This window comes from Trichechus manatus, unplaced genomic scaffold, assembly GCF_000243295.1.
Source record: "Trichechus manatus latirostris isolate Lorelei unplaced genomic scaffold, TriManLat1.0 scaffold00268, whole genome shotgun sequence".
NCBI classification, from domain to species: domain Eukaryota; kingdom Metazoa; phylum Chordata; class Mammalia; order Sirenia; family Trichechidae; genus Trichechus; species Trichechus manatus.
Window position 1 is genome coordinate 440,290 of NW_004444204.1, and position 18,685 is coordinate 458,974.

General features: G+C 45.3%; 1 protein-coding gene across 1 annotated transcript; it reads left to right on the plus strand.

Moving 5' to 3' along the window:
- The first annotated feature begins 621 nt into the window (after positions 1-621).
- On the plus strand, positions 622-7,681 carry RBM23 (RNA binding motif protein 23). Its single transcript, XM_004389930.3, is given in 13 exon segments — positions 622-2,072; positions 2,746-2,861; positions 3,349-3,396; positions 3,528-3,562; positions 3,565-3,697; positions 4,148-4,201; positions 4,351-4,468; positions 4,567-4,719; positions 4,805-4,942; positions 5,336-5,401; positions 6,920-7,115; positions 7,393-7,501; positions 7,591-7,681. Coding segments are annotated over 13 exon segments (1,368 nt in total). The 5' UTR covers positions 622-1,961.
- Positions 7,682-18,685: the final 11,004 nt, after the last annotated feature.

Here is an 18,685-nt window from a genome sequence, read left to right on the forward strand (position 1 = left end):
TGAAAGTTGGTGTGTTAAGTTATCCCTACCCTTTTCGATACTCAACAAAGAGCAAATTTCAAAATCAGAAACATTTTATTTGGAGAGGAAAAGGCAGATGGTAAAAAATAAAGAAGAGTTTTGTGACACAAAATTTGTATAGACTTGGCAGTCAAAACGATTGAAAGGAACAGGGTTTGAGAACCAAAATTTTTATTATTAAAACCGTTTTCTCACAATGGACCAGATAGTATATATTACAATTCCTGATAATTTATTCATCTATACTTTGGATTAAATATTATATGCCTGTGGCAATGTTGCCTTTGATTGCTAAATAAATGTAAGGTGGTATTATAAGAAATTGAGTCCACTGGTTTTTTTTTTTTTAATTGTTGTAATTAAATGAAGTTTACGTTTCAAGTTAGTCTCCCATACAGAATTTTTTTTTTAACATACATTGTTATGAGACCCCAACTGCTCACCCCATTCTGCGACAGCACACTCCTTCCCTTCCACCCCTGATTCCCCATGAACATTAAACCAGCTCCTAACTCTCTCTGCCTTCCCATCTCACCTCCGGATAGAAGCCGCCCCTTTGGTCTCTTGTATCTACTTGACTAAGAGGCACATTCTTCACAAGTATCACTTTATGTCCCACAGTCCAGTCCAATCCCTGTCTGAAGAGTTGGTGAGTTCACTGGTTTTTATACATACCTGTTCAGCTTTGATTTAATTTTAATTGTTTTCCTCTTTCCAAGAATCATATCTCTGTAACATGCTTAGCACACAGAAGATAATATAAATGGTAGGTGTTATTAGTCTTAGAAAGTAATCATCGAAATAGGCTATGGGTTAGGGGAGCAACCAGGACACATCATTGAATAATGCATTAGCTGCTTTGAAGAGGACAAAACTCTTGTGGATGTGGAAAGTCTGATTTTGATTAGCCACCTTGCATAGAAAGTCCTCAGATCAATTTTTAATAACTTCATGGAGGTATAACTGATATACAATAAACTGTACACGTTAAAGTATACAGTTTGATAGGTTTTCATATGTGTATACATCCATGAAACCATCACCACAATCAAGATAACAAACATATCAATCACCCCCAAAAGTTTCCTTGTGCTCTTTTGTAATCTCTCTCTACCTCTCCCCACCCGCCTCTGTCCCTGGGCTACCATGTATCTGCTTTCTGTCACTATAGATTGCTTTGCATTTTCTAGAATTTTATATAGATGGAATCATACAGAGTGTATGCTTTTTTATCTGGTTTCTTTCAGCATATTTTTGAGATTCATTCATGTTGTTGCGTGTATCAGTAATTCCAGATCAGTCATTTTTGAATACTTGGGGAGGTGAGAAGTCTTACCCTGCCTGCCTAGACAGAAGGACTTCAAAATGGGATTGGTTAAGCCTGTCTTAATCTTAATATTTCTGAGTTACCTAAGCTCTAGTTGGTATTGGACAGAAAATGCTTAGTGATGAGGCCCAAATTATTGGTGTTTGGAGTATGTAGGAAAGAGCTTAGGGCAAATCTGCATCATTCTGGTGTTGCTTTGTTTTGCTGTTAATTTTTATTCTTGCATCTTTATCTTCTTATAGGAAATGTGTACTTATTTTTATGATTTAAGTTTAAACCAGTTGTTTATTCAGAATTTTGAATAATAGAATGGAGGCCTAGAACCCATTGTAAAGTGAATGGAAATTTTGAGTACCAACATTTCCTCTTCACAGGACAGAGCCTGTATTTTAATATTTTGTCTACCTAGGTGTTTAGTTTCGTTCAAGACCCTTGATCTTTTCTCAGTCACAAAGCACATCTAGTTCAGATCTATAAGGCGCAAAAATAAGTCTCAGGTGAACGACAGCTGACAAGAGCCCTTTGGAGTCAAGAAACAGAACTGTATATCCTCATGGCTGTTCCTTGGAAGGGGAAGGGAATGCCGGTTGCTGGAAGGGAAAAAAAAGTGTAAATGAGGTACTTATGTGTTGATGTCCTCTCCTCAGATTCTAACACGATGGCGTCTGATGACTTTGATATAGTGATTGAGGCCATGCTGGAGGCTTCCTATGAAAAAGAGGAGGTACTATCCCCCACCTCACTTCAGCAGGAGTCCTGGTGGCACAGTGGTAAAGCACACAGTGGTTAACCAGCCTCTCTGCAGGAGAAAGATGTGGCAGTCTGCTTCCATAAAGACTTCAGCCTTGGAAGCCCTATGGGGCAGTTCTACTCTGTTCTGTAGGGTCGCTATGAGTTGGAATCGACTCGATGGCAATGGGTTTTTTGGCTTTTCACTTAAGCATTTTATGATTTCTCTTTCCCTGCTTATTTATTACATATGGCTATTCATAAAGGGTGTGGGCTTCTAGTTAACTGTGCTGGGGCCCCATACTCTTGGGTCATGCTTTTAGAAAAGGCCCCAAAACCTGGGTTGGGAGCATAATGTGGTAGGAACAAGTGCTTTGTTCATAACTGTCAGTGACACGGTGGAAAGTCAGTGTACCTCAGACCTAGCTCTGATTTCTCACTCTCCTGGGAAATAAATGCCATTGTCATTCTGATCTCTTCCTTTTGGGCAGTTTGCTTGCTTCCCCTTACTCCCCCCGTTAGAAGATGCAAGTCCTTAAAAACTGGCTAGTTAATTGAGAGCTTTGATTTCACAGGCTTTCTTTCCTGTTCACCTTTGTTCTTTGCCCAGTGGAATCTGTGTGTCTGCCACCTTGTGCCTTGTGACAATTTCCTGGCGAACCCCTCAGGATGAGCAGCAAAGGAAAGAGGTTAAAAAGGACAGCCGTAGCAATACCACCACCAACACCAGCAGCAACAATGGCAATAGGACTAGTGCGAGCAGCACCAGTGGGGAGACAAGCAAGTGAGTGTGGGGTAAAGAAATGGGTTGGCGACTTAGGGAAAGGAAATATCTGCATCCATTGAAGAGACAGCCAGAACAGGGAGGTGGTTGCTCTGAAGATTGCTGGCTTTTAGTAATGGCTCCACTGGGTTGTGGGAATAATGGTGACCTGGTTTAATGAATTTCTAGTCTTCACTTTCCAATGTAGATTTTTGGATCAGTTCTAGCATTGGTATATTTCATTTGAATAAAATAGCAAGAGGACCTCTGATTTGGAAACACCAGCTTTTGCTTGATTTTGGGGGTAAAATGGCTGCTTCAGATGCCTGACAGCATTCAGGTCTGTATAAGTTGCTGTTGTGCAGTTGCTGTGAACTACTGCCAGATCATCTTCTGGACTTTGGTGTTTTACTGCCTTCTGTTTCATCCTGGTCTTACTGTCATTCCTTTTCCTTGGGAGAGATCATGAAAGCTACTCAGAAGTAAGAATTTACACTGTCTTTCACAGGAAGAAGAGGAGTCGGAGCCATAGTAGAAGCAGGGATAGAAAGCGCAGGTCAGTAATTCTTGGGCTGTTGGGTTTTGGGAATTACTATAAATGGAAAAGTAACCAGGGAAAGCTCTGTATTAAAGGCCAAGACAGATTTGTTTGTTCTTTAACAAACTTAAAGTCATTTCCACCTGTAGTCATAGTCGAGACCGGGATCAACATAGACGGAGAAACAGAGCTGAAGTTGGGATCGGCAGCATCATCATCGCGGTCGTAGCTGGGATCGTCGACGTAGTAGTCAGTCAAGAAGTCCGGACCAGCGTCGTGAGGATCGTGTGCGCTACAGGAGTCTGCCACTTGCCACTGGGTATCACTTTTTGCTAATAAGATCACCTTTGTATCACTATCTGGGTAAAACACCAAGTGTACTATAAACCAGTTGCCATCAAGTCTGCTCCAACACATGGCGACCCCATGTGTGTCAGAGTAAACTGTGCTCCATAGGGTTTTCAGTGGCTTATTTTTTGGAAAATCACCAGGCTTCTTTTCCAAGGCGCCTCTGGGTGGACTCGAACTGCCAGCCTTTTGGTTAGCAGCCAAGTGCCTTAACCGTTTGCACGCCCAGGGAATCCTGGATACTCTGTGGACTTGATTGTGATAGACAGGATACCCAGTTACTGGAGGAGTGGTGCTAAGAATCGACACGTGAGATGAGGTTCTGGAATCTGGTTTTCTCATGATGGAAGACCCAGCGTTGGACCAGTGTGAATAAGATTTGGTGACATGATTTTTAGTTTTGTTTTTCTCTATTCCTTAGGTGTAGGTATGGACAGAGTAACAGTTCTCATTTCAGAGAGAAAAGCCCAGTCAGGTAAGTTTAGATGACTGCTTTTTTAGGAATTGTAACGTACGAAGAAAAGGTTTAAGCAAAACTGCAGGAACGTATAATATTTGAAGGTTAGTTGGAGAACGATGACCAAATACTGAGAAGAGTAGTCTCTAATTCTGCTTGCTCTGTAGGGAGCCTGTTGATAATCTGAGTCCTGAGGAACATGATGCCCGCACAGTTTTTTGTATGCAGTTGGCTGCCCACATTCAGCCTCGGGACTTGGAGGCCTTTTTCTCTGCTGTCGGCAAGGTAACCCCCTTCCCTTCCTTAGTTTTCATCTCTTATGAGTCACCTATTTTCTATCGCCTTTTATGCCCACCTCAAGATTTCGTTTTTGCCCTGGATAGGTTCGTGATGTACGTATCATCTCAGATCGGAACTCACGTCGTTCTAAGGGCATTGCCTATGTGGAATTCTGTGAAATTCAGTCTGTGCTGCTGGCCATTGGGCTGACCGGGCAGCGGCTGCTGGGAGTACCTATCATTGTGCAGGCCTCACAGGTGAGTGGGCTGAGGAGCTGACGTACAGAAAATGGGATTGGAGGTGAGGGTGTGGGACATGACCCATCATTTCCTCCTTCTCCAGGCCGAGAAAATCCTATTGGCAGCCATGGCCAACAACGTGCAGAAAGGCAGTGGTGGGCCAGTGCACCTCTATATGGGCTCCAGGCACTTCAACATCACCGAGGACATGCTCCGGGGTATCTTTGAGCCCTTTGGCAAAGTGAGTAGAAAGTGAAGGAATCCTTAAAAGGGAGTTGGAAAAAGTGGGGTGGGTGACTGTACCTCTCGCTTTTCTCTGGCCATGATTATCCCACAGGTTGCACATGTAACAGTCCATACTGTGAAAGTTAGGCTCCATCTCTGTATTCATGCTACTCAGTAGGCAAAGGAGTGAGACACATAATGAAATCAAATAATGGGGTCCAGACTGAGTAAGATTAGTCAGAAAATGTGTTTTGGAAGAGGTGGCCTCCTTCACCTCTTTTTGAAAGAACATTGGAGAGATGTAATTTGTTGGCTAGCAAGTTAGAGGTGTTTAGAATAGTCTAGGTAGGAATGATCAAAGGCACGGGCTAGCCAAAAAGGTGACTAATCATTCCTTCATATTCTACAGATCGATAATATTGTCCTGATGAAGGACTCAGATACAGGCCGCTCCAGAGGTTATGGTTTCATTATGGTGAGTCTGTAGTCTTCTGGTTTTTTATTTTAGTTTGGGTTTGTCCACTTGTCTGATTTTTGCAGCTTAGCTTCATTCTTCTTTAGGAACTGTCTAAATGACCCATAAACACTGGTGCCTGAAGCTTGGACTAGCTTTCTGCCCCTTGAGATGAGCACATTGCTTGAGATCTTGGCTTTCTTCCTACACTCTGTCAGTGGCCCTGTTCTGGGGGTGTCCAGGAGTTCAGCCAGCTTCACTGGTGCTACAACTTGCTCTTTGGGTAATAGTAATGATTCCAGGTTGCAGCTAAAAGAGGTTGGGAGCATGAGGGAAGTTAGGTGTGGGCTTTGAAAGACATGTTTTATAGAACTGGTGAACTGTTTTCATGATAAAGGTGGGAATAAAAAGTTACACTTCCCTCTGGTGCTACTCCTTTTGAAGCAGTTTCTTCATTGAGGAGGATCTTTACATTTAAATAGCACTATGGGGAGAATAGTGAGGCCCCCTGACAGTGACACTCTAGCAAAATGGTTTCCAATTCCTGTAACTGATTCTTCCATGCCCATGTGACTCCAGGGTGATGAGGACTGGCTGCCAGCCACAAAGTTTGATAGAAGCTGATATTTTCTGGGCTCAATCCAGGCATCAGATACCCCCACAACTGCCCAGAGGGCAGAGTGGAAGTAGATTGTGCCATATCATGAGAATTGCTCACGTCAGAAGTATCCAGTAGAGGCAGACAACCTACACCACCTGCCTGGGATCTGTCAGTACCATGTGCTTGGCCCTAGGGCAGGTAATGTCAGAGTAAACGTAGCCAGCTATGGTGTTGAGGATTCCATAGTGGCCAGTACTTTTTCTAGCTTCTGTGTGACTCAGATGCAGAAAGTCTTCTGCGGGGCCTTTTTGCCCTTGTGTTGAGCCTTTTAGGTCAACAATCTTCACACTTGCACAAACAGCAGACTTGGAATCCTCTTTATACCAGATGTGCTGCTGATGCTGTCATCCTGGAAGGGACTAGAGAGTAGAAGGCCTCTGGTGAGCAGGTCACTGAGTCAGCAACACTGGTGTGTATGTGGGCTGGGGGTGGAGGTGCATTCTTCTCTCAACACCAGGCTATGTTACCTCCCAGGGCAGGGCTCTAGAGTTCCAGCTTCCTAGTTCTTGACTAGGAACTGAAACTTCTAAGTCCTAGGACTGAATAAAAGCCCAGGAGCCTTATTTTCCATTTTACGTGCCCTTTTGTCAAACAGCCTGTCAGCCTAAGTTCCATCCAGATAATAGACTTTTTGCATTGTTAGATTCTTAGTGGAGCTGGAAGATTGGAGAGTGATTGCTGTTGAGTCCATTGGAAAAGGTCTTTTTCAGAGAATTGTTTCGGGGAATGAGATCTTAGGTTACATTCCCTGGGAAATTGAAGTTTGTGCCGCAGTGAGCATGCAGTTTTCCTGGGATAGTAAAGAGAGGGACTGTTTGCGGGGCTTTGGGAGCGGGTCTGTGGCCAGGAGGTGACTAATAGGCCTGGGTTTCTCGTAGTTCTCTGACTCTGAGTGTGCCCGGCGGGCCCTGGAACAATTAAATGGCTTTGAGCTTGCTGGTCGACCTATGAGGGTTGGCCACATGACTGAATGGCTGGATGGTGGTACCGACATCACTTTTCCTGATGGGGGCCAGGAGCTTGATCTGGGATCAGCAAGTGGATGTTTGCAGCTCATGGCCAAATTGGCAGAAAGTAGAGTTTCTCTGCAGGGCGAAGAGCATGGGGTTGAATTTGAGATCAAGGATTGGAACTTAACCCCACCTTTTTTTCCCGCTTTGAAGCCCTGGTGGTGCAGTGATTAAGAGATACGGCTGCTGACCAAAACGTTGGCAGTTTGAATCCACCAGCCACTCCTTGGAAACCCTGTGGAGCAGTTCTCCTCTGCCCTATAGTGTTGCTATGAGTCAGGATCAACTCGATGGCAATGGGTTTGGTTTTTTTTGGGGCGGGGGGTTTCTTCCCCTTTTAGGCTCTGGAATCCAGCTGCTGGCCATAGCTGCTGCCACCGCTGCCCAAGCTGCTGCCCTGCAACTGAATGGAGTGGTTCCCTTAGGGGCCCTGAACCCAGCGGCTCTGACTGGTAGACTCAGACTTGGGAAAGAGAGAGAAGGGCCAGGGCCTGGTAATAAGGAGAGCTCTGTGCTCACTCACTGTCTCTGCCTCCCTTTGCTCTGAGTCCGGCCCTGAACCTTGCCTCCCAGACAGTCGCCTTGTAGTGCTTCCATCTCTCCAGCCTCTTTTCCCCTCAGACCATGTGAGTCTCAGGGCCCAGCCCTTTCAGTCTTTGGGTATTCTCTTGCCTTTGGCTTCAAGTTTACCTCTCCTCTCCTCTTTGCAACAGGTAAATTCGTGGCCTGGTACACTGCCTCCCTAGGCCTCTGGGTCCCACCACTCCACATCTGCCCTTCTAAAGCCCCTTCTCTCCATTATATGGACCAAGCCATCCTGAAGGCATAGACATTAACTCTGGGGGGATTAGGACTACCGTTGGACACCAAGAAGAGCTCCTGCCTATGGCTTCACTGAGAATGGTCTCTGCCGAGCAACACCCCCAGCCTAAGAGGGCAGAATTGACACCTGCATTGAATACGTGTCTTCGTGTGTTATCGTTTCCTAGGATGACCTTCATTGCCCTTTCCACCCACCTCTTAATGATTCCTCAATTCCTCCCCCATTGGGAAGGCCACAGGGTATCAATGGAGGAAACTAACTTCTTTCCTTTTCCTCCACCTTTACCCTACAGTCTGTCAGAGAAAACTCTTAGGACCTCTGGGGTCAAGAGGACTTTGGAATTTGGGGGGTGAACCTTGAAGGTGCTGGCTTGCTGCTACAAAGGCCCTGGAGGATGACATGGACATGTGCATTGTGAAACCTGCACTTTGTGTAATTGTCCTTCCTCCCAGGTCCTCCTTTTGGCCCAGGGTGGGAGGATGGAGGGGAGGCCGCTACTCTGCACCACTTTATGTGTGCCTCTGCTGCGGGCTCAACTCTGACTATTAAAGCCACTCCGGACCCCTGCCTGGGCACATGGGAGCCCTTCTTACTGGATTTTATACCCTTGTGTTTGTGTATATAAGAGTGTATGTGTGTGTGTATATATATATATATATATATATATATAAACTTTGTACAAAAGTCAGCACCCCTGTTGCGGTGGCTGCTGCCCATGTGTGTGAGATCTCAGTCAGTTGATGTGTCTGTCTGATTTTAACTTCTCATGAGCCAAAACCACGAATGGTTCTGGGGATATAAAACATTTGTAATGCCATTGTGTTTTCTTTCTTTTTATTTTGTTTCGTTTAAACTTTCACTTAGAAAAAAGTAAAAATGGCCGGAAGACTCATGCTCCAACAGGGTTCCCCAACCGTTTGTGCCCCACACTCCCTGCCCAATGCGCAGACTTCCAGGCTCCGTCTCTGTCTTTCCACCAGATGGCAGTGTGACAGTAGCACATTCTGTACCTTTCTCTAGGGGTGTTTCATGATCTCCAGGAGCTGAAATTCCAGAGAAGCCTCCTAAGCTCACCATTCTTAGACCCTCTTGGCCTCTGTACCTGCCTTTGATCCTCTTTGTTGTAGACCTCCCAGCCCAGTATCCAAAGGGGTTTGGGCATTTTCTCATCCAGGCTCCCCTGACCTGATGTCTACTGTTGTGCCTAGGTCAGTCCCCTCAACTCTTGCTTTCCATATGTCTCAGCCTGGGACAGCACAGGCTTGGGGCAGTGAACTCAGGGAGCTGAGTGTTCCAGGAACAGCTCTTTGAAGGGAAGGTTCACCTTCCTCTCCCTGCTTTGAGAGACTATAACCTGGGAAGAGCCTTGTTCACCAGCACAGGCAACCAGAAAGACCAGAGGCCCAGGAGCAGGGCTCTGTGGGGTCCTCCATTCTTTACTGATCTCTATGGCAACAGAATTTAATACTTTTATTATCATGCTGAAAATATGGATAATTGCTGTTAGGTTTTCTTTGTCAGCTCTCAAACGTGTAAGTGCTTTGTTGGCTTTGTGGTCATGTTAGCCTCTAGGGTTGCCTTTAACACCAAACCGTTAAGTACTTGAGGCTGGCTTGTGGCATAAAAGGCCGCTGGGACCTAGGACTAGCTCTGATTCCTCTAGGCCACTGCTGTCACCTGCTGCTTCTGTTCCTTTCACTGCACCCCACCCCTTCCAGTTCTTTCCTATCCTAGCTTGCTCTTTGGACCTGGGGGAAGGGAAGGAAGATGCACTAGTTTTAGATAGGAGCTTCTGGCGGTGGCCCAGTCCCCTACAGTTACTGATCTGGCTGCTAATGCATCCCAAGACTCTGCAGTGGGGACCATCCTTGTTTGTTATCCTGAGGCCATGGACCAGGTCTCGTGGCTGGCTTGGACTCCTAAACTATTATCACTACCCACAGGCCTGGCCTTCTGCCTTCCTCCTAGATGAACCTCAGTCTCAGCTTGTTTTCCTTATGTTCCCATCCCTAACTTTTGCCTTTCTGCATTTTAGCCCTTACCTTCCACCTTAGTTCTTCCTTGTTCCCTGTTCTTAGAGCCTCTTGCTGGGAGAGAGACAGTGGTGTAAGTGAAGAAACATCAGAGACAACTTCTGCTTTAGTCTTAACCCATATAAGGTGACAGTATCTAGTGAGTGACAGCCAGTGTCATTGTGTGACTCAGTGCTTTCTTGTTACTCATCCTCCTATAGGGGGTGGTTGGAATGGAGAGAAGGGGGCAGCAGGCAGTCTGTGGGCCCAGCACAAGGTAAGGGAAGCCTCCCTCCACCTCTCCTACCTGAGCATGACAACTGGGGTGGGGTGCAGGTGAGACTGGCCCAGATCCTTAAACTGACATAGAATTTCCTCACCAGCTCTCATTTCTAAATGGGATTTTCACCTGACTTAGCTTATAGACATATATGCTTCTATCTTCAGGGCAGCGATGACATTTCCTCCCTGTTCTTCAAACTGCTATATCCTTGGCATGGGATTCTGCCTACTTTCTTCCTAGGCACCAACAACCCCTGTAGGTGAGCTACCAGAGAAAACAGTGGCTTGACGTGTGAACCTTTAGTCCTGGTGCTTATGAAGGGAAATAAGTAAAAACTTGAAGGGAGAAATATCATAGTCCGCCCCTTTTCGCTGTTAAGGAAAGGGTCTGATGAGAATCATGGAGTCATAAGACTAGAGCAGTGAAAAGAGGCTATCCTGGCTCTGGAAAGTGAGGAGGTGACATAATGATAATTGTTAACATATATGCAGGATTTTTGTGAGTTAGGCAGGAGCCCTGGTGGCACAATGGTTAAGCTCTCAGCTGCTAACTGAAAGCAAGTTCGGTGGATCGAACTCACCAGCGACTCTGTAGGAGAAAAAACCTGGCTATCTGCTCCCATAAAGATGACAGCTTAGGAAACCCTATGGGGCAGTCCTACTCTGTTCTGTAGGGTTGCTGTGAGTCAGAATCTACTCGGCACACAACAAAAATGCATTGTTCTAATGACTTTATATGTATTAAATCATTTAATTCTCACAACAATCCTCAGGTAGATTCTTTTATTATCTTCAGGTTGTATGTGAGGAAACTGATACCCAAAGAGGTTAAATAACTTGCCTGCAGTCACACAGCAAGCTTTGGATTCCAGTCCAGGCAGTCTGGCTTCAGATCCTTTGATCTTAACCTTACGTGTCTCAGCACTACTGTGGAAGCCAAGGTCTGGAAGTGAGTGGAGAAGTTATTACTTCCTGTGTGTATTCAGTTCTCAGTATACCCTAAACGTTTTCACTTCATGTCTTTGCTTATCCTGTTCTCTCTTCCTTTCCTACTTCTGCCAGTCAGAATCTGATCCTTTAAGATCCTGAAGCTTTCCCAGTTAGAGTTAATCTCCCTTTTCAGGGTTGTTGGTCCTATATTGGTCTTATTCTGTCTTTATTTACACGTCTTTGCAAACTCTATTACTAGGTAGCCTGATGAGGCCAGCCGTAGAGCATGTCTTTTTCACTGTTACATCGCCTTACTCATATTAAATGTCCGTTGAATTAATTCCCTTCTCTGTAAAAGCCAGAGCCAGACTTCCCAAAGCCTGTCTCTTCTAGCCTGCTTTCCCCCAGCAGCCTTATCCATTTCTTCCTCACTCCTCCAAGAGAGAGGATGCAGCTTTACTCTTTTGGTGTTACCATGGTAGCCTGTGATGCTTTCTGTCTATAAAGTACTGCTTGTCATCCACCAGAGACTGATGTTTCCATGGCAACCAGGTGAAGTCACTAATCATGAGCTGAATGTAAGAAAGGAATTCTGGTCTGAGGAACTGTGTGTCAGAATCTTTTGGCTTCAGACATCCCTTCTCCTCCCTCTCACCTTGTGAACTCCGTATCTAGACCTGGTTTGCTTTTAAGGTGTGCTGTTGGTTGAGAGAGTTCTGTGAGTGTGAAGTGAAGCAGATCAACCAATTTAGATCACATGGGTGGTGGGGGCAAGGAAAGAACTGATCAAAGATCACTGTAAAAAGTTGGATGAGTTCAGCTAGCTGTTCCAGATGATCTGCTCTCAAGAGCCCTTAAGGAGTTGGCTGGAGTTACTGGAGAGCCATTAAACAGTTGTTTTTTAGAGCAATGGGTAGATAGATGAGGTGCCTGAAGACTGGAAAGGAGCCAGTCAGTGTCCGATTGTAAAGAGGGGAAATGATGACTTTGGAAGTCAGAGACTTCTCAAACCCTTGCCAATGTTCTAGAAAGGATGGGAGCTTCTCTTCAATCAGCCTTCAAGCATCATGATTGGTGCTAAGAATTGACCTCCTCCTCCCAACTCCTAGGCTCAACCAAGCCAGGGGACCCTCTACCCTGTAGCAGAATAGCCATGCTCTGGAGCCAGACTGCATGGCCCAGGTTCTTCCTCTGTCACAAATTAACTGAGTAAGCTTGGGTAAGTTATTTCACTTCTCAAACTCAGATTCCTTATCTGAAAAAGGAAATGATAATAGTCTCTATCTCAGGAATGTTGTGAGGATTAAACGATATGTGTAAAGGGCTTAGACCTTGTTAGCTTGTTACTGTCATCATTATTCCTACTCCTCTGGATGTCTACAGACTTCACTTTCCACCTGGTCTCATTCGCCGCCCGACTTCAGAGAGTGCTCAAGGTTTACAGGAGAAGCGAGGGTGGAGCAATGGTGAAAATAAACTAATTATTTTGGTGCTAAAGTCCCAGGCTTAAAAGGTCCTGGGTCACATACAACCAGCCTAGCTTTCAAAAACACAAATCTCACTGGCCTAGTCTCATTTTATGCCTGAGGCTCTGTCTGTATAGTCAGATTGCAACCAGATGGTTTTGAAAAATCAAGGTGAGCCCCCCAGGCAAGTTCATGCAGACCTAGTACCCTTTGCTTTGCCTGTTCCAAAGAAATCCCAGAGCTCTTTCTGTGATAGCCCTTTGCTTAGTGTCCCTCCTCACCTCCCGGAAGCATTCCTACAGCACCTGACTTTGTGGTATCCAGAGCCTAGCTCTACTCTGGCAATTTCCTTTCTAAATAAGTATTTCAAATCAGCACAGGTCCTCTGCCTAAAGACAAGTCATAATGTGAACAAAAAAGAAAGTGGAAAATTGTGCAGGATAATACCATCACTTAAGCTTCAGTTCCAATCTTCTCCCTAACTCTCTCCCCAAAACAACAAAACCCCATAGTGGGTTACCTCTGAGTCCGATGGAAAGCGTGTTGGAACTTGTAGACCACAAGTTAAATTGCATCTCCAGAGTGGTGCTGTGCTTTGGTAGGTTAGCAAGCTGCTTGGGTGCCTAAATAGGGGGCCAGGGCACAGGTGGCAAAAAGCGTTCCTTCCATGGCTCAAAGCCTCACTGACATTCGTATAATGCTTGATAAATTACAAAGATCTTTGCATTTTTATTTAGTCCTCACGACTATCTTGTGAGGTAGGTATTATTATCTTTGTTTTAGAGCTGAAAAAAGTGAGGTTCAGAAAGGCAGAGAGGTTAAGAATGACTTTGTTCCTGGACCTCCGTCCAGGAAATGGTGGGCCTGAGTGCTAACTTAAAAGCTTGCAATATCCCATTGAATTTGCATTCATAGTTTGAGGTTATGAGGCCATCAAGCTGTGGAAGCATGACATCAAAATAGATGAAAAAGAGACCTTGAGCATATTAATCAGTCACCAAGATGATAACGGACTGAGAAGCAGGATGCTCTTGTCTGGTTTTTGGGCCCCTCAATAACTTGACTGTATCACCTACTCAAATTTTGCTGTCTTCTGTATAGGGGGAAAAAAAAAACAGTTGCCTTAGAGTCAACTCCAACCCATGGTGACCCTGTATGTGTCAGAATAGAACTGCTTCACGGGTTTTTTTTTTTTTTTTTTAGAAGCATCATTATTTAAGTATCAATTCTTGGACATTTAGATTATTTCCTTTTTTTTGCTCCTAAAAAATATATATAGTGAATACACTTATCAAATCATCTTGTGCTCATGGCTGAATATAGACACAGGCATTAATTCCTAGAAGTATGATTTACTTTTTTAAAAAAATTTTATTGTGTTTTAGGCGAAAGTTTACACAGCAAATTAGATCCCCATTCAACAATTCATACACAAATTGTTCCATGACATTGGTTACAGTCCCCGCAATGTATCAGCACTGTCACCATTTTCCATCTGCCTGCCCTGTTTCCATCCATCCAGTTTCCCTGCCCCTCCTTGCCTTCTCATCTTTGCTTTGTCCATTTGGTTTTGTATAGTTGATTATTTAAAGGAGCACATTCCCCAATGATATTATTGTTTATTTTATAGGCCAATCTGTTATTTGGCTGAAAGGTGATCTCTGGGAGTAGCTTCAGTGCCGGGTTAAAAAGGTATCTTAGGGCAATAGTCATGGAGGTTCCTCTAGTCTATTAGTCCAGTAAGTCTGGTCTTTTTATGAATTTGAGTTTTTTCTACATTTTTCTCCCATTGTAACTGGGACCTTCTATTGTGTCCCTGGTCAGAATGGTCAAGAGTGGTAGCTGGGCACTATCTAGTTCTGGCCTCAGACTAGAAGAGGCTGTGATTCACATGACCTATTAGTCCTGTAGACTAATTTCTTCCTTGAGTCTTGGGTTTTGTTCATTCTCCTTTGCTTCAGACGGGAAGAGACCAATAGTTGTATCTTAGATGGCCACTCACATCCATAGGGTTTTTAATGACTAATTTTTTCACAAGTAGATCACCTGGCCTTTCTTCTGAGGCATCTCTGGGTGGAATTGAACCTCCAGCCTTTTGGTTAACAGCCAAGTACATTAACCATTTGCACCACTGGGGAGGGTTGAGCTTTTCCTCATCATGTGGTGAGCTGTTCACCATTTCTCCTCTGTGTATTTGCTCATACAGATTCACTGCAAGGAAAGTTTTTCCTTCTTTCCCCTGTCTATCTACAGCCTATATATCCTTCAAGGCCCAATTCCTAAAAGGTAGGCCTTCTAATTTACTATTTATTCCATTCTGAATTTCTAGAGCACATAAATAGCTCCCAGTTACTCGAGGCAGGATGTGGTATAGTTTGCTGCTATTTTGGCTCTCCCCCCAGCTCAATTGTAAGCTACTTGAGGGCAGAGATAGTGTCATATGTATTTGTGTACCCCACGGAGCCTAGCACAGTGATGGGCATAGAGCAGATGCTTAGTATTTGAGGGGAACAATAAGTCTTCAAGTATCTGTGGATGAAAGATAAAAATGTCCAGGAAATTTTACTTAGACTGACAGGGATTAGAGTTATATTAGATTAATAAAAGGATGTGTGTGTATGCGTGTGTGTATCTTCCTGGGAGTAACGTAGGGGACTTGTGAAATGCTTTTTCATAGCTTTGGCAGCCTTTCAGAAGTGAAGAGCCCCTACCACATCCCTCTCTAAGAGGGTTAGATGTGCAGGGCCTGAAGGCCCAACTAGAGGCAGAGGCCCTGACTGGAAGGGGACCATTCCAGACACAGGACTGCTCTCTCCACTGGCCCCGCTGGGGAGGGCACACACAGTCTTATGTTCTGAGCCCACGAGGAGGCCTTGAGGGCAGGGGGCAGTAGAAGTAGTAGTAGGGGTGGGCAGGGGCTGGTAAGGGAACACCAGCAGCACCCAGGCCCCAAAACAAAATTGCAGCTGTTAACAGAAGCACACGAGTAGAGGGGACCTTACCTGGCACAGGCAGCTCAGGCCCCAGGGCCCTTTGCTAGCCTTTCACCCCAGCCCAGATCAGGGGCCCTACTTTGCCTTGATCTGAGGGAGGAGAATGGCCTGGATCTCAGAAAAGACCCCACCTCTCCCAAGTCTGATTGGAGCCTGGCTTCAGCTTCTGTCTGTTCTGAGCTCTTCCCTGTAGGCGTCTGGAGGGAACACACAGATGGGTCAGGCTGATGGGACTGGCTGTGTTGGGACGGGGGAGGCTTGTGGTGTTGTGTGTGACTTCCTTCATGGGGGAGGTCCTGCCATCATCATCTTCAGCATGCACTTATTAAGCTTCCACCACGTGAAAGGCGCCGGCTTTTCTTGTTCCTCATCCTCCTGTCCTGCAACATCTGACCTTACTGGTGATACTGTCCTTCTAGAAAAACTCCCCTGCCTTGGCAGAGGTTACCACCTGCTCCATCCCAGTTTTTCCACTTTCTCTTTGGCTATGGCTTCTCTGCCTTTTTCATCTGCCTATCCCCAGGACTCTCCTTGGTCTTTCTTCTTCCTCTGCAACAGTGATACTTTATTTTGTTTTAAATTATTGTATTTAGTTTTTGAACAGGTAATATATATGCATGGTTCAAAATTCAAAACCCACAAAAGAAGGATACAATGAAAAGTAAGTCTCCTACCCCTGTCCTCCCCTCCCAGTTCTCCTTCCCAGAGGCAATCAGTATACAGTATCAACAGTGGGAATCTGATAAAATTCATGGACCCTATTCTCAGACAAGCGTATTACTGCACAATCGTATCAGTTAGTATGTTCATTTCACAGGAATCACAGGCCTCTACAGCCCATCTGTGGTCTGGGGTGAAGGATCCCAGCTTGTACTGAGCTCTCTCTCTTAGCATCCCATCAAGGCCAGCTACATAATTTGCAGGTCTTCATGCAAAATGAAAATATAAGGCCCTTTGTTATAAAATTATCAAGAATTTCTAGACAGTGACATCAGAAGATTAAACTAAGCACAGGTCACATACTCATAAAGCTGGCCCTGCATCTCATCCTTTCCCCTGGCTTCCACTATTATCTTTATGGTGATTATTCTCATCTCTGTGTCTCTTGGCACAATTTTTTTCTGAGTTTCAGACCCAGCTGTCCAGGGGTATCCATATGGATGTCCTCCTAGCATCTTAAATTCAGTATCTTCAAAATGGAGCTCACCTACCACCCTACTTCCTTTGCCCCCTAAATCCCCTAGTTCCTTACTATCTTCCCACCACCTGTGACTCCTCCTTCTCTTTATAGTCACTCACTCAGTTGCCAAATCTCATTGATTGTCTTCTGGCTGTCAAAACATGCCTCCTTTCCCACTGCCATCCCCCTCAGGATGATCCTTCAGTTGGCCTCCTCTGTATTACTGTTATTGGTTCCTAGGCTCTGCCTCAGCTGCTCCCATCCATGAACACCTCTCCCAGGCTCCTCTTCCCAAAGGACCATCCTGAGCATGTCACTTCCACACTCAAAGACCTTCAGTTACTATCACTGCCTTCAGAGTTGGGCACAAATTACTTTGCCTTACATTTAAGATCTTTTGCAGTGGAGCTTCAAACCTTCTTTTCCTTGCTTGTCTCTTACCCCTCCTCTTCATGTCCCTGAGGTTTCAACCCAACTGTAGAACCATCTGGTCCATGAATGGGCCAGTGTGTTTTCCTGCATTTTAAAAATTGAATTGCCTTTGCCTATGAGCCCTCAGAGCTTAGAGTTTGCTTATTACGCAATAGCCATGCAATCTCCCTGGCTCTTTCACTCCAGCAGCCCATGGTGTCCCCAGCATCTCTTCTGTTGTCCCTCCTCTTCCTCCTATCCTTTCTGGAATGGGAACTCAGCTGCAAAGATGGTGTCTTAGTTAATATCGAGTGCTACTATAACAGAAATACCACAAGTGGATGGCTTTAACAAACAAATTTATTTTCTCACAGTTTAGAAGGCTAGAAGTCTGAATTCAGGGCGCCGGCTCTAGGGGAAGGCTTTCTCTCTCTGTCGGCTCTGGAGGAAGGTCCTTGTCTCTTCTGAGCTTCTGCTCCTGGGGATCTTCATGTGGCTTTGTACCTCTCTTTCCTCATCTCTGCTAACTCACTTGTTTAATGTCTTTTATATCTCAAAAGAGATGGACTCAAGGCACACCCTACACTAATCCTGCCTCATTAACATAACAAAGATAACCCATTCCCAAATGGGATTATAACCACAGGCAGAGAGATTTAGAAATTACAACATATATTTTTGGGGGACACAATTCAATTCATAACAGATGGATAAAATAATCATTAAGCATCTGGCAGACATTGGTGGAATTCCTGCTCTGTTGCTCACTGGGTGACTTCAGGCAAGTTACTCAAACTCTTTGTTTCTTCTACTGTAAAATGGTTAATAACACCTTAAATAGTTAACGAATTAACTGAGTTAAAGTGCATGAAGTCCTAAGGATAGTGCCATAATTTATATTATCATCTCATAGCCACCCACGCTAGGCTAGTCCCCCTTGGCTCTTCCCCAGCTGCACTTAGAAGACATGTCACTGCTCTTTCATCAAGTTCTGGGAGACTGTGTGGAGTTGGGTGGGGGCCTGGCACTCAGGTGCTCAGGTAGCTGTATTGTGTGTCTAGGGGTGAGGGGAGCTGCTGCCTCTGCTCCCTTTGTTCTGGCAGCAGCAGACGTGGGCGTCCTCAGGGAGGCACTGACAGCTTCAGCTTTCACATGGGCATTGCAGGTGACAGCCGGGGTGGCAGGGCCCTGCCAGGGAAGGTGCAGGCAGACCCCATGGTTTCAGCTGATGGGCCTCCCTGGTAGATGGTGGCTCCACCCTGAGCCAGCACAGGTTAGAGCTGAGTGTAGCTCTGGGAGCTATGTGTAGCCTCCAGCCTGCTCTCCACAGGATAGGGTTGGGTAAGGAGTTGGAGCCTTGGTCCAACTGTGCCACCAAGTTACTGAATGACTTCTAGCAGACCCCTGCTCCTCTCTACGCCTCAGTTTTCTTATCCCTTAAGAGGAGTTAGACCCGATTATCTCTGAAGGTCTTGTCATTGGTGAAGTCAGTTCTGGAGGCTCCTTAGCGATTTAGGTCTCCTGTTTCACTGGGCCT